The sequence below is a fragment of the Colias eurytheme genome, chromosome 6 (assembly GCF_061535395.1).
Source record: "Colias eurytheme isolate Ceu_HAF_F1 chromosome 6, ilColEury1 Martin Lab GWU primary, whole genome shotgun sequence".
Lineage (NCBI taxonomy): Eukaryota > Metazoa > Arthropoda > Insecta > Lepidoptera > Pieridae > Colias > Colias eurytheme.
Genome location: NC_142985.1, coordinates 2,178,991 through 2,195,131, shown reverse-complemented (window position 1 = coordinate 2,195,131; position 16,141 = coordinate 2,178,991). Strand labels below are relative to the sequence as shown.

The 16,141-nt window shown below is 35.6% G+C and overlaps 3 protein-coding genes across 3 annotated transcripts; 2 read left to right on the top strand and 1 right to left on the bottom strand.

The window, feature by feature from the left end:
* The first annotated feature begins 965 nt into the window (after positions 1 to 965).
* On the top strand, positions 966 to 2,902 carry Galk (N-acetylgalactosamine kinase). The gene has a single exon (XM_090102476.1). It carries the CDS (start codon positions 1,375 to 1,377, stop codon positions 2,839 to 2,841), a length of 1,467 nt encoding a protein of 488 aa, XP_089958602.1. The 5' UTR covers positions 966 to 1,374; the 3' UTR covers positions 2,842 to 2,902.
* A 2,994-nt stretch (positions 2,903 to 5,896) lies between these two features.
* Positions 5,897 to 13,540, top strand: eIF2Bdelta (eukaryotic translation initiation factor 2B subunit delta). Its single transcript, XM_090102475.1, has 10 exons — positions 5,897 to 6,137; positions 6,464 to 7,183; positions 7,877 to 8,041; positions 8,318 to 8,451; positions 8,770 to 8,869; positions 9,570 to 9,749; positions 10,446 to 10,573; positions 11,187 to 11,364; positions 11,887 to 12,067; positions 12,964 to 13,540. The coding sequence occupies exons 2-10, from the start codon at positions 6,656 to 6,658 to the stop codon at positions 13,167 to 13,169; spliced, it is 1,800 nt and encodes a 599-aa protein (XP_089958601.1). The 5' UTR covers positions 5,897 to 6,137; positions 6,464 to 6,655; the 3' UTR covers positions 13,170 to 13,540.
* Positions 13,541 to 14,408: 868 nt separating this feature from the next.
* Positions 14,409 to 16,069, bottom strand: LOC149907481 (dolichyl-diphosphooligosaccharide--protein glycosyltransferase subunit 1). The gene has a single exon (XM_090102474.1). The coding sequence runs from the start codon at positions 16,041 to 16,043 to the stop codon at positions 14,625 to 14,627; it is 1,419 nt and encodes a 472-aa protein (XP_089958600.1). The 5' UTR covers positions 16,044 to 16,069; the 3' UTR covers positions 14,409 to 14,624.
* Positions 16,070 to 16,141: the final 72 nt, after the last annotated feature.

The window sequence follows — 16,141 nt, the reverse complement described above, 5'->3', positions numbered from 1 at the left end:
CGATCTGTAAACGATGACGGTAGTCTTCTTGTAGTCTTCTAAAAAAGACAGCGATTCCCAAACTCACGGATACACCCCAATCCTAGTGACATTATAGTCGCATGTTTCACTGACCATATTTTACTCCAAAACGCTTGTGATTTCGAGAAACAAGATTATTGTAAGCTGTAAGGTTTTAAAACCCAACGTGAAGTCCTATTTTTTTAAAAATATTATGGATAGGTATGAGGATTGGATAAATTTAATACCTATTTCACTATTCTTTTTCGAAATCATCGTAAATCTATACAAATATTATAAAGAGGAAAGGTTTGATTTTTTGTTTGTTTGTTTGTTTGTATGAATTGAATAGGCTCCGAAACTACTTGGCAGATTTGAAAAATTCTTTCACTGTTGGAAAGCTACATCATTTCTGAGTGACATAGGCTAGGTTTTATCCCGGAAATCCCACGGGAACGGGAACTATGCGGGTTTTTTTTTGAAAACGCGGGCGAAGCCGCAAGCGGAAAGCTAGTTACTAATAATTGGTACATCGATAAAATCTAGTTTACTGAAATATAAGGATCCTCAAGTAGTTTAACCTTACGTTAAAATAATAATCATTTTATCAGTAGGTATATAACTATTGTTCTACAACGTTTTATGTGTCAATGATAAGGGTATTTATTTTATTGTCCCTAAGTCTTGTTTCAAGTATTATGAAATAGTTTTAAATGATAATATCTTCTGTATATGTAGAATAAATTGCAACATTCAGTTTGTACACTCAATAATACCGAAAAATAAATATGCTTACATTAAAATTGATTTCTTCATAAACATGAACTGTTCATTTTGTTACACGTTATATAAATAATCGCTCTTAATTAATTTACCAGCCTATACATATGTTATGCTCTTGAAAAGCATTTCAGTATACCGTATTATAGTCTGTACCAACATTCCTACCGTGAGAAATTGAGGACTGCTGAGGTCGAAAGCGGTGGAGTGCGGAGTGCGGAGCGTTATCACTGCGTCATCTCAGTCATTGTGGCATTATTGCCTATGTTACACGTTAGGTTATTTATAACATTCCATTAATACAAATGTTCGATCTAACTATAATGATTTAATTTAATAAATACCACAATATAAACTCAAATTCAATAATTATTTACGGGTGATGGAATTATCTTCCAAATAAAAAGCGAAACAAAACCAAAGCATTAATAAAATTAGTAAATATAAACTCGGCATTCAAGTGAAACATTGTGTTTTTCAATAATCTCATTACTGATAACAAAAGTGCCATACAGGATTCAATTCAATGACACACGAGTAGTGATACAGACAACCGGTGTTTTCATTGTTTACAAACAATTATTATCTGAAAAAATGAGCGCGAACGGAAACAATGATACAGTACCAGTAAGGAAAATACCAAGTACTGGTAGAATTGAAAATCTGACCCAACGTTTTTATGATGAATTTGGATCAAAGCCTACGTTCTATGTTCGTGTCCCAGGGCGAGTAAATTTAATTGGTGAACATATTGATTACTGTGGTTATCCAGTCTTACCCATGGCATTGGAGCAAGATATCTTGGTTGCGGCCAGTCTCACAAGTGATTCGAAATTATATTTACGTAATATAAATGGTAAATATAATAATTTTGATGTAGAAATTACAATGTTCGAAGATATAGATATTCAACCAGATTCAAATGGTAAACCATTTTGGTATAACTATGTACTCTGTGGCCTAAAAGGTGCCTTAGAACATTTAAATAATGACTTTACAAATGGTCTAAAGTTACTTGTAGATGGGAATATACCTCCCGCATCTGGATTATCAAGTTCCTCGGCACTAGTCAGCGCTGCTTGTTTAGCATTTCTTTATGCTCAAAATGCGCTGTTAAATAAAACTGAAATAGCTACACTGTGTGCAAAGAGTGAAAGATATATAGGAACACAAGGTGGAGGAATGGATCAGGCAATCGCATTTCTCGCAGAAAAATATAGCGCGCAATATATCACGTGGCAACCATTGAATGCAACAGCTGTGGCTTTACCAGAGGAAGCATCGTTCGTCGTTGCTCACAGTTTGGCAGAGGCTAACAAAGCGGCGACGAACGATTATAATAGACGAGTTATAGAATGCAGATTAGCAGCTAAGGTTTTAATAAAAGCTTCTGGTGGTGAAGTAAGTCAAAAAATCGTAACGCTAAGCCAAGCACAAAAAATAGTAAACAAAACACTAGTTGAAATGATTGATATGGTCAACGAATATTTGCCGAAGGAAATATATACTAAAACTGAGGTGTGTAAAAAATTAGACATAACTGAAAACGAAATGGATACTTTATATTTAACCCCTAATACAAGGCATTTAAAGGAATTCAAACTCAAACAGAGAGCCCTTCATGTCTTTGGCGAAGCCTTGAGAGTTGAAGATTTTCGCAAGGCTTGTACGCAATCCATATCAAATGGAAATAATGGACACATCAATGGGTCGAATGGAGCAACAGTTAAATCTGAGAGTGAATGTATCGATAAAAAATTATCAACCCTTGGAGAATTAATGTCGAGCAGTCATGAAAGTTTAAAAACACTCTACGAATGTTCTCATGAGAATTTAGATCGTTTAGTGGACATATCGAAAAAAATGAATGTACATTGTAGACTGACTGGGGCCGGGTGGGGAGGATGTGTGGTTGCACTATGTCCAAAAGATAAGGTTGATGAGTATATTGAAATGTTACGAGATGAATTCTACGTTAAACATTGCGAAATAGAGAAGACCAAGGCCAGTGCATATGCTTTCGCAACCACACCAAATTACGGTGCCTTAATTTACATTTAGATTTCCAATATTATTATTCAAAATAGTTCGATGTAGAAAATAATATATTGTATTGTTTGAGTACCTAGCTAAAGTTAGCTATATGCACAATAAATGGCTTTTATAAACTAAAGCCATTTATTGTGACCAATTAGTAGAATAAAATCAATCTTGATTCGGTTTATTTATTTTAAAGCGATAAACTATTTAATCTAAAAAAGAAAAGCTATTTAATTTGAAGCGTTTTATTGTTAATAACTTAATACATATTATGGACATATTATTAATTAGGTATGTCTATAATTTATATTCTTATTTTTCTAAAGAGCTCCAATTTAGAGCTCCAAATACGTAAATTTACTAGGTTATCTTTCAAATGCATTTATATTTTCAGTGCATTTTTTTATTAAAATTATCTAGTCTAAAATTATCTCGGGAAAAAATTAGGGTTAATTTTTTCCCGATGATTGAATGATTTGATTTTAGAGCGATAAAACGTCACCAGCATACCTTTGATTAAATTGGAAAGCGTATTGTCTATTTGCATTTAAAATATTGTATTATTTATAATTAAGTTTGTAAAATAAAATTATTTTTCAAGAGGTTTTTTATTTCATTCCTTTAAATAGGAACTAGTCTAGATATAACTTTACCACTCACGGAGCTCTGTCTATACATATTACAAACACCATTTTACGTATAATTTTATTGTATCGTGTAGATACATTATGCGTATGAATTTGATTGTTCTAATAGGTATTATATTATTGTTATTTTTGAATATGTATAGAGTTGATCGGCTATATCATATCGTTAGTACCATACCATACCATATCTTGATTTTGTTAATCCTACTAATATTATAAAGGCGAAAGTTTGTATGGATGTATGGATGTTTGTTACTCTTTCACGTAAAAACTACTGAATGGATTTGAATGAAACTTTACCACAATATAGCTTATACATCAGAATAACACATAGGATATCCCGGAAATCCCACGGGAACGGGAACTATGCGGGTTTTCCTTTGAAAACGCGGGCGAAGCCGCGGGCGGAAATCTAGTATATTATAGTACGAATTCATACAATAATATTCATACGTATTTACAAAGAAATCTAAACACAATTAGATTTCTATGCGTATTCAGATTTCAGTACCTAGCCATAAAGAAGTTTGAGAACAAGTGGTCGAAAATTTCTTCATTAACTCAGTTGCAAAACGAACGAACATCTTGTCTTTGAATTTGAATTTTTAAAATTGAAATTTGACATATTATATTTTAATTTTTTTTTATTTATACAGGGTGTCCCACTATTGGTATACTAAGCGCGAAGAGACCTGTAGTTTTGCATACACTGATCACATAAAAAATACTTAAACAACAAAATTACGTCAAAAATTTTTTGCTAAATTTTTCCTGAAAATCCATGTTTTCTTCTCTAGCTTCGCGCAGCCGGCATATACCGCTTCTCTAATGTGAGCATTTTGTCTATGAAAACATAATATTAAACGATAGCTCATGTGCTGGTGACAAAGTTGGGCGGGTTGCTTGTTATGGGTGTACACATAGAGTTTTAAGAATTCATCTACTTGAAAAAAAAATGCGTCTGGAATTTTTTAAGTATTTTTTACGTACTTAGCGTATGCAAATCTATAACCTCCTTTGGGCTTAGTATACCAACAGTGGGACATCCTGTATATTATTTAAAACGAGTAGGTAGGTTACTTAGTTCCTGCAAATTGCAATTAATATTTTAATAACTTCCCCGCCTCAGATAAGTTGATGTCATTATTGTAATGGTCAGTACATTGGCATTTCAATAAACCTTATTCACCACAGAGCAAGTAGGTAGTTAATATAGTACTACTAACAAGATAATAACTAATATGAGCTACGAATGCTCTAATACGCTTGGCTTTAAAAAAAATGGCCAGACAAGGACAAAGTTTACTTTGTAAGTTTATAGTAAAAGCCACGGAGCCTCGCGTATTGTTTATAGACGAATTTCCTTTCTTTGCTTCGGGCCTTCTTCGGACTAATTAGTAATTCTTTATTCGACTAGATACCGCCCCACCTAAAAACAATAGCTCTGTGAGCACAGAGCAAGTAATGTAGTAGAGTGCGGCAACTCATTTCTGTAGTGTGTGTTAGGCAATTTGTAAAGACGCTAGTGTGTGTGAAGAATTGGGCTGCCAGCTACATAAATTTTACCTCATAAATGGGAAATCTACCATCTTGGAAAGAAGTTTGAAAAATATTATTTTTCATCCTGACCTGGCCGGGAATCGAATCCATGAACGATTTGAGTCGCATGACTCAAATCCACTTGCGACGCTACTATACTATAGTCACAAAGGTTGTTTAAAAGTAAAAAAGCGGAAATAAAAAAAATAACATATTATATGAGTCAGTTAAACATGGTTAAACAGAAATAAATTATTGTTATTATACTTTTTTTACATGTGTTAGTAATAGTATTGAAAAAAGAAAGTTCAAATTATTGCTAAAAGATTTCCTCAACCACGTGTATTTTTTTGGATATGCAGTACGGCAACACTGAATGGCGTCGTATTTTCGTAGAAAAAAATTTCGAAGTAAAGGAGAAATTTCGAATAATACGATACATAGTGATGGTACGTGATCCCAGTGTCTTTCTTATTTTTTGTTGTATTATTTTTAAATAGTTTTATGACACAAAGAGGCATTTTACTTCAAATTTTGTTCAAAATCTTTATAAACTATCAGTTCGCCCTCTCCACACAATGCTTGTGACACGACTGGCTTGGGTACGCCGAATTCGGCGTACTATTAGTTGCCGCATTTTTCAAGTACGCCGGCGGTATCTAGTCGTAGCGCGCGCGCGGAGACCAATCCTTAATCTAAGCTTACATGTTTGTTGAGCAAATCTTGAGAAAATACTGTTATGATAATATATGTTTGCGACTTGCGATTTCATGACCTTAAGTGACTGCAGCCGTTGGCCTTCTTCATCTTCATTCAAGATTGACAATAAAAAAATATGTCAAATGCTCGTCAACATGAAAAAAATTAAAAATGTCAGTTGTCGCCTGTCTAATCTGTCACGTCGACAGACGACAGGTTATTTTGCACATATTTTGTCATTTGAGTTCCAAGTTGAAACCATTTTATCATCATAATACGCTGATAATATGCTCATATTTTTCATAAGAAACAAGAAATAAGCTATAAACGAATATCAACTTATCACAGATCGAACTGATATAAGAATAACATACACATTCTATAAATCAACAGCTGTATACGTGCATTGTTTTTGAATATCGATCGTACCAGGTAAGCAAAACTAAAAATAATTCAAAAATTATAAATAACATGTACTAATAACTTAACAATTTCCATTTTGCTTACAAGGACCATGGAGGTAAGGGTGCATGCATTGAGTTTTAATTTAAAATAGTATTTGAGGTTATATTGCATCATTTTTCTGATAAATAATAATAAAAAAAAGGCTTTTAACCGATGTATATTTATATTTTAATATTATTATTTAATTTCTGTCCCTTATTTTCTTATCATAAGTTCATCTTGTTTACATTTTTTTATGTGAGCATCATTTTAACATTTATAATTTTTCTATAAAAAAAATAATAATTTTGCAGAATACCTGTGTAGGTATTACTAAACCATCACAAAGAAGAAGAAGAAACAGACGTAAAGTACTTAGAAACGTAAAGACTATCAATAACATATTACCCCAGGTAAATGAAGGTTGTGACGGCACCAGTGACAAAATAATCTCACCGTTTAAGCCATATGACGAAAATATAAACTCAACAAACTTGAATCATCCTATGATTGATGAGTTGGATAAATATTACAAGTCCTGTGCCAGTGTAAAAGAAGCAACGAAAATGTCTGCAGAAGCTCCAATGTCTCGTGATGATGTTAAAGCTGCTAGGGAGGCGAAAAAGTTAGCCAAACAGAATGCAAAAAAGAAGGGACCTGCTAATGTAAAGAAAGAGGTGCCACAGGCTCCTCCCGCAAAAGATACAAAACCACAAACAAGTAATGAAAATGTAGTACAAGAAAATAAGGAGGAAAATCAACCTCAAGGAGATTATTACACAAGTCCATACACTAATTTAAAATACCGTGTAAAAGATATGGATGAAGTAGACAAAGCAGAAATGAGAATAATAGAAGAAAAGATTAAAGCAATCAACGAGAAAGCCAAAGGGACTGTTGAAACTGAAAGTGGTGAAAAAGTTCCTGTTGGCATGACCGTTGATGATGTTGTTAACACTTTGAAAGAGATTGTTAATGTTGCCAAGGAAGTAGAGACAGTTACGGCCATGGTACATGCTATGGATGTGAAAAAGGTACATTTTAACATATTGATTTTAGTAAAAATAGACTTTAAATACTAGATTAATGAGTGTAGATTTTATTATTTTATATTGGATTGAAATAAGCATTATCTTTACCACAATTTTTCATTTACATTTGTGACATAAGCATTTTAGAAACCAATTGGATCAAAATGTAATGGGGGACTCATCAGTTATAATTTGGCTGGCAATAAATTAATAATAAGGCCCTAAAAGGCAATAAAATTAAATTAAAAGTCTAATGCCATATTCCTTGTACCCCTGTAAAAGATTAATGAATTTAAACTTCCTTATTTAGATTAAAGAAAAAGCAAAGTTCCTATCACACCATGCAATAAAAAAATGAACGACTACTTTTTTAATTCCAAATTAATTGTAAGAAATAATCATCATATAAATTATAAAAGACGTGGCACTCGGGGACTGCCGCGGTAAAGCTATTGCATGCTATGCCTTCAAGCCACACCTCCGCGCCCGTCGGAGTGCGGAGCGTGAGGTTTTTTCGTTACGGAATTTCTGGATTCGGTCCCCGCGCTCAAGGCCCGCTATAGAAGCTATGCAATAGCTTAAAAGTGAACTACTTACTACTTTTTCTACCTACTTTTCGAAGTGAACCTTCATTTATAAATTGTTAATTATTGTAAGATCTTGTCATAATATAAATTAAAAATTAAACTGAAACAGACAGGTGAAGCTGAAAAGAGTAAGGCTGAACTAAGAAAGGAGAGGCGTGAGAAACAAGAAGCCCAGCGTGCCGCGAAACAGGCGATACAGAAAGATGCAGTGAAGGCTGAACAGAAGCAACAAAAGGAAGCTATTGCGAAAACAAAGGAAGTTGCCGTTAAGAAGGTGAGATAAAAATATATATATGTATTAAAATGGCTAATTAACCTTAATTGGTTTTTTTTCTTTGCCTTTCTATTTAATAGTGTGGATAAAAGTATGATTATCTCCAAACATATATTGAATACCTGGATCAAGACAAATAAAAAAAAGGATCAAAACAACAGGTTGTGAAACTAATTTTAATACATGTTAGCAGTAAAAGAAAATGAAATGGAATAAAATACATTGAATTTTATAAACGTTTATAGAAAATTAGTAAGCAAAATTATATTTTTTTAGGAAAAATCACCAAAACCAAAGGCTGTAGAAAAACCTAAAGTGAAGTCACAAAGCACACAAAAGCTGAATTGGTTCCAACATCTCTCTGCGCAACATGAAAAGGAGGCATTGAAACATATGACAATTAATTCTAAGTAAGTAATTAAATTCCACAGGATTGCCTTCTTGTCGACACTCAAATCTTTCTCATTCTAATCAAATTTAATGAATCTCCATTGTAATCAGAAAACTGATAAAGATTTATTATTGTGAAACTTAATTTTTATTTCGAAAAAAAAATCATTCAAATACATATGAAAAGATGTATTTATTTTTATAGTATCTATGTATTTATATAGAAACTTATCCTCATTTCAAATAGAAGAATTTTAACATATTTTATAAAAAAACATCCTGCATTATCCACAAAAAATCAAAGAAAAAAAAACAATTTTTAAATTTTCCTTTTATAGCCTACATCCTGCTGTAGTCAAATTAGGAGTTCAATTAGCTACTGGAGTAATAACTGGATCCAATGCACGGTGTATAGCACTGCTGGATGCTCTTAAAAAGGTACATTTATATTTTAAATTATTGTAAAAAGTATGTTGTGTGTATTGTTGTTAAAACAAAACATACATTTTTCCGCAGGCGCCTATTCCTATTAACATACAATATTGTCAAATACTAATTGTCTATACTATCCCCTATATATGAAACCCAATTTACATGATTCAAATGGATCTAGACCATTCACTTGGCACTTAAATCGTTAAAATGCCTGTACAAACAAAATATAATATTCGACTTTTATTTACGCGAGCTTTGCGCGTGATCGTTGACAACCAAGCGACCTATTGGCCTAGCGCGGGCTCAGCGAGCCTCAGTTTCCTGTGCATTAATAAACTTTTAAAATAAAATAAATCTATTTATATCAAAAAATTAACATAAAAAAAGTATCTGTCCCGCTTATCAGATAGCAAATTCACGCACACAAAAAAAAACTTTTTTTTACTAATAACATGATAATTTTTTGGGTGTTCGAATAAATGAATGCAATATTATTATTTTCTTATTAAGCTATTGCATAGCTTCTATCGCGGGCCTTGAGCGCGGGGACCGAATCGAGAAATTCCGTAACGAAAAAACCTCACGCTCCCCACTCCGACGGGCGCGGAGGTGCAACTTGAAGGCATGCTATGCAATAGCTTTACCGCGGCAGTCTCCGAGTGCCACACGTCTTTTTTTTTAAATCACTATAAACTTTCATTAGATGGTCCGCGACTACAGTCTCCCCGCGCGAACCGAATTCGCGCGTGGTCTAGAAGCCCAGCTCGCGGCGAGCCTCGGCTTCCTGTGGTCGCTGCGGCCGCCCGCCGCCGCGCAGGCCAACGCGCTCAAACACTTTCGCCACCAGCTGACGCAGTTACCCAATAATGTGGACGAGTTTGATGTGAGTTATACACACACACGTACACACAACACACACACACACATACACACCACACACATACGTCACACACACATGACACAAACACATTGTCATACACAAATCAACCACCAATTGACACAGATGTCGAACAACGTAAACGAGTCTGACGTGAGTCGCGCTATATACAGACACACACACGCACTTACAGATAAACATGCCACACATTTGCACACACAAATATGCATTAAACACACACACTTTCACTACCATTTGACGCAGCTGCCCAACAACGTTGACGAGTTTGACTAAAGTTGTGCTTCACACAGAGAAATACATTATATAATATGTTTATTCAAATATACACGCAACCGCTAGCACGCACACGTGCACATGTGTAAACAGACATCATTATTTAAATTAAAGTAGTTTTCTATTTCTGTTAGAATGCTTATAAAATTATCAATTAAAACACTGCAAAGGATATTTTTTTGACGTGACAACGTCTTATAATTCGATAGAGCCGGCTGCACGCACGAAAAAACATGACTCATGCGGCGTTACCTCGCTCTGAGGCGTTCCATGTAAGGCTTGAAGTGCGAGCGAGTGCACGGAACGAGCGACAAAGAAGCACAATCGGACGTTGTCACGTTCAACTATCGTCAGTAAACCGACTTTACAGACAACTAATTTTTTCTAAATAATATATCTCTTGTGCAGGCGAAGAAAACGTTACAAGAGGAGATAGACAGATACATCCGGGAGCAGATCGACATGGCGGGCGAAGCGATCAGTATCACTGTACGGAATAAAATATCTAATGGCGACAATATACTCACTTATGGATGGTAAGATTGATATTCAAATTGTTTATCCATACTTCATATCACTTGACAAACGTATTATACGAGCCTAAATCCATACTAATATTATAAATGCGAAAGTAACTCTGTCTGTCTGTCTCTTACTCAATCACGCCTTTTAACTACTGAACCAATTTGCATGAAATTTGGTAAAGAGATATTTTGATACCGGAGAAAGGACATAGGCTACTTTTTACCCCGGGACATAGGATAGGTTTTATCCCGGAAATCCCACGGGAACGGGAACTATGCGGATTTTTCTTTGACTGCGCGGGCGAAGCCGCGGGTGGAAAGCTAGTAATAAATATTCGAAGGATATTGAGCACTACGTAGCCAGCCGGTGTAGCCACGACCCGCGGTTACACCGGCGTAAATGAGTTTTTCCTTTTAATCCTAATGTTCCTGTTCGAATATCAGTAAAAAAACGCCTAAAGTACTCCTGATTATATAAGCTACCTATCAGTGAAAATCCCGTCAAAATCGGTTCAGCCGTTCCAGAGATTAGCCGGAACAAACAGTCAGTCTAAAAGACAAACAATCTTTAGAATAATATTTGCTAAATGAATGACTAGATGGCTTAATTCATCCTCAATTTTAGCTCATCGCTAATAGAACGCATCCTCCGCGAAGCGCACGAAGCCGGCGTACAGTACAGGGCGGTGATAGTCGGGCACCGACTGAACCGCGCTGCGACCGAAATGTTGCGACGATTAGTCGCAGCGGGAGTGGCCTGCACGTACGTGGATATATCCGCGCTCAGCTGTGTTATGAAGTCTGTGAGTATATACCTAATTATTGTCTTCTCTTGATTATTCGCACTAAGTACCGCAACATAGGTAAGTTTTTTTTTTATTTAGAAATTATAGATTTTTTAACGGATTTTAACGCGATTTATTCTGGCGGAGACCCGTGACCACTGACCACGCTCGATGTAAAGTGTTCGAAACGTCGGGAAAATAATATAATGAATAAATCGCGTTTAAAATCCGTTAACGAATCTTTAATATAATCTTTAATATGTATGTATATAATACTCGCGTAAAATCAAACACTAGAAAATACTTAGTTTTTTTATATATTTCAATATTATTAATCCGTCAGGCCCCGGAATCACAGACACAATAGAAAATCCATCGTGTCGCGGCCGGATCTGGCCGTTCGGGGCTCAATGGGCAGCTTTTTTAGTTCCATTCAATTCTGTGTTTAGTTTATAAATTAACTTTTTTGTTTGACTCAGGTACCTCTTTTGTAATTTAATTTTTTAGCAACGCATTGAATCATGTTTTTTATCCCCACAGATAAACAAAGTAGTGCTCGGCGCGAACTCGCTGCTCGCGAACGGCTCCGTGCTGGGCGCGGCGGGCACGCTGCAGGTGGCGCTCGTGGCGCGCGCACACAACGCGCCCGTGCTCGTCGCGTGTGAGACGCACAAGTTCTCCGATCGGGTGCAGACTGATGCGTTCGTGTATAATGAGATTGGTGAGTGGGATGGGGATGTTCGTTTATAATGAGATTGGTGAGTGGGATAGGATCGTTCATTTATAATGAGATTGGTGAGTGGGATGGGGACGTTCGTTTATAATGAGATTGGTGAGTGGGATAGGATCGTTCGTTTATAATGAGATTGGTGAGTGGGATAGGATCGTTCGTTTATAATCAGATTGGTGAGTGGGATAGGATCGTTCGTGTATAATGAGATTGGTGAGTGGGATAGGATCGTTCGTTTATAATGAGATTGGTGAGTGGGATGGGGACGTTCGTTTATAATGAGATTGGTGAGTGGGCTGGGGACGTTCGTTTATAATGAGATTGGTGAGTGGGATAGGATCGTTCGTTTATAATGAGATTGGTGAGTGGGATGGGGACGTTCGTGTATAATGAGATTGGTGAGTGTGATCTGTGATTTTTTTGACAGTTACGTATTTTTGGCGGGGTGTATTTTTTTAATAACAGGTGGGCACAGTTAGTGTACGGGCAAGTAGTACAATTGTACATCCTGACTCTGCGCTTTACACGATCTTATTACATTTCAGCCCATACAGTTAGTAAGGTTTTTTTTGTGTTTTTTTATGGGTGTAGTTAGCTGGATTTTATGATTTTTTAAGTCATACATATGACGGCTTTTAGCAACTTATTGAACTGTCCTTGATTACAAAGGCTGAAATGTTTTACCTTATGGTTATTTTCATACCTTTGATACAGGTTTTATAGATATAGCGATAAAACGTAATATATAACTATAATATTATAAAAGGGAAAGATTTATTTATACCAAATCAGTGCCCGTAACAAAGCTTCGCGACTACATGACGAGTGCTGCTGTTTTTAGGGAAGTGATTTACAATATCATTTAATTATACATTTCTATTTCACAGGCGATCCAGACGCGCTCATAGACAAATCAGACGACAATTCGCCGCTCAAGGATTGGCGCGCAAATCCTAACCTCACTTTATTGAATCTAACCTATGACGTCACTCCCCCGAGTCTAGTTACCGCCGTGGTCACTGAACTAGCTATATTACCTTGCACTAGCGCGCCTGTAGTTTTAAGATTCAAAACTTCAGAATATGGAATGTAATTTGACTAGCTAAAGTAAAGGGCAAAAGTAATTAATAAAAATTTGTTGGTACAACGTAAATGTCAATAAAGCTCTTTCGAAATAAAATATCTGAACAAGAGTGCTTTTCCACTAGAAACTATGTGACCGTGTCCACTGATGCCACAGAATACATAATATGTAGTACATAATAGTAACGGACACTCTCCGCCTCCCGCCAAAATTAAACACTTACCTCACCCCGCACGATCAGTCTAAAAATGGGCCACATTTTTCTGCAAGGACGATACGCAACGAAGATTGACAACTCTAATCAAATTGACTTAGAGTAATTTTATTATTTTTTGGATTTGTGATTATCGTTTTTCGTAGAAAATGGTTAGATATTGTGCTGTTTATTTCATCAGAAAAACGCGATTTTTTTTACGCTAGTCACAAATGTGCCAACCATAAAGCGTTAACACACACATTTGCAGTCTCTACAGTGTGACTGTCAAAACGATAATTTTGTATGGAGTGTCCGGGGTATGCTGATGCTAAGCTATGGAGCAGTGCAAGTAAGGTGTGTTATGAGGATGCGCAGCTTGAGCTAAGTGTTGTTTTTGATAGTAGGTGCCGCTCTACATAGCTACCTACACTACAGACTAGTGACCACAACACAAATCCATAGCATGCACCTTAACATATAAAAAAGAGCGTGTGTTTCGAGCACGCGTGCGGTGTGTCAGAAGTGAAACTTATTTGGCAAGATTCAAAGATACCAAAATCGTCGCCTTACTCTATAACGTGCCGGTATTGCCATGAAGCGACTTTGAAATTGCACTCTCAACGCGCCGAAGTTTCACTTCAAAATGTTAAGCTGCTTATGTGCATCAATGAATATTATGATATCAAACACATCCACAGCAACATAGCATAGCAAATCTCTGGTAGAAAAGCTCCCTAAGTTGTTTGTACTGTATAATATTAATGTGCATGTTCATTTAATTTAATATTTTGTAAGAAAATAAAATTATTATGTATTTGTACAAATATTGTTGTATGTTATTTAAGGACAGTAAATCCTTTTTGTAAAAAATCTTTGTCTATTACTGTCTATACTTGGTTTTTAGTTTTAATAATTGTACATGCTCAACTTTCTAAATATGTTTTAAAAAATATAAATAAATAAAATCTTCATTAGTGTCAATTATTTTACTCTCTAATGTACCTGTGTCTGTGATTCCGGGGACTGAGGGAACTTAAAAATTGAAACAACAATTAATTTTTATCTCTTTATTGTATGTAATAAAATTGTATTTAACATTATTTCAATTTATGTTATACTAAATTGGAATTGATAACATTCCATCTGCACCAAACACAGTAAATGCTAGTTGAATAAATAAAACTAGTAGAATATCATGTCTACTTATGCTCACAATAGTTCATTCTCAGACACAAGAATATGACCAATTCCAAATAAAACTACTGGCTCTACTCCTTGTGAGGATGTTCTGGTTTGTGGATTGAAAAGTCTAATCTTACATAAATAATAACACAGAGGAATAAGCTGTATAAAGACGCAACTACTAATAGAGGTTCCCTAAACATGAAAATAGTCGGGAATGTATAACGGAGTTGGAAATCTTGAATGTGATTCTCAACTACATTATTCTTTGTGAAAGATATTACTGGGCGTCCTTGAGTATCCAAATATGTATAATGTACAGAGTCAGCCAAACGAGTGAGTGCATATGGGAAATTCACTTTGATGTTGTGAGCTCCTTCAGGCAGGATGACTTTAGTTACCAGTTCATCAACTTGCATATCATCGAAAATGTGATCAATCACTCTCATCTTAAGAAGATACTCATTTCCAGAGTGGTACAGATATTCGTAACTTGGGACATTGTAACCTAGAGTGTAATGTGTCTTCCAGCCTCCAAAGAGAGGGTAACGAGGTCTCAAGTCCAATTCGACTGAGTCTTTTTTGACTCTCATGTTGGAAGTAGAAATGTTGCCATTGGTATCACGATAGTAAACATCAGCCGCTGATGCTGGTAATAAGGTCTTGTATGCACGCACACTCGCGGGCCCACTGTGATGGTCTTGTTGGTAATCATAGCGAGAGAATGGCCCCTTCAGCTTAGCACCAGTATGTTCAATTTCAACTTTCTCTTCTACAGCTATGTTACCCCAATGCGACACTTCGATCAGACGCTCAATACGACTGACAGTAAGGAATGGAGAGTTATTTTTAAAGTGTACATTCAATTCTTTTTCTGTGAATGGACCAATATTGGGATAAGCCCCAAATATAAGTGTACCGTCTAGCTGGCTGAAAGGCTTCACTTTTGTGAATGTTTCAACACTCTTTGTATTCAAGATAACATTCGTTTTTTGCGATGTAACATAGTATGGTGAGAAATAGTATAAGTTACCATTATATTTAACTAGTTGGTCTTCCTGTTGAGTTATAGCAGTAGGATATGGGATTAGAGATTTAGTAAACACCGCTTCTGTGGTAATAACAGCTGAGGAACCTGCATTTATCGCGTCTTTAAGTTCTACACGATAAAACTTGATATAGTCGAAGCCTTTTACTGTTGTCTCTATTAAACGGAGTTCCTTGTTGTTACTGTCTTTTGCTCCGAGGAACGCTAAATTATCTTTTGCTGCACTTTCTACAGCTAATAAGAAATTCTTAATCGGAACTTTGCCTGCATTTTCCAGGGTTAATTTTGAAGTTGATTTTACGAGCTGGGATGAGCAATCGATTATTCTGTCTACATTTTTTATTTTAATATCACTAGATATAGTGTCTATATTTGTAGATCCACATATAGTAACAATTAAAAAGAGAAATACAGCACAAAACCGCATTTTGCCCATCGCCGGTATTTCACTTGACATTTCACTAATAATCAACGCAATCGGAAGTACACGCCATCAATTTTAAAGGAAGTCATCTATAAACTTACCTGTCTAAAAAAATAATAAATATGCTATTC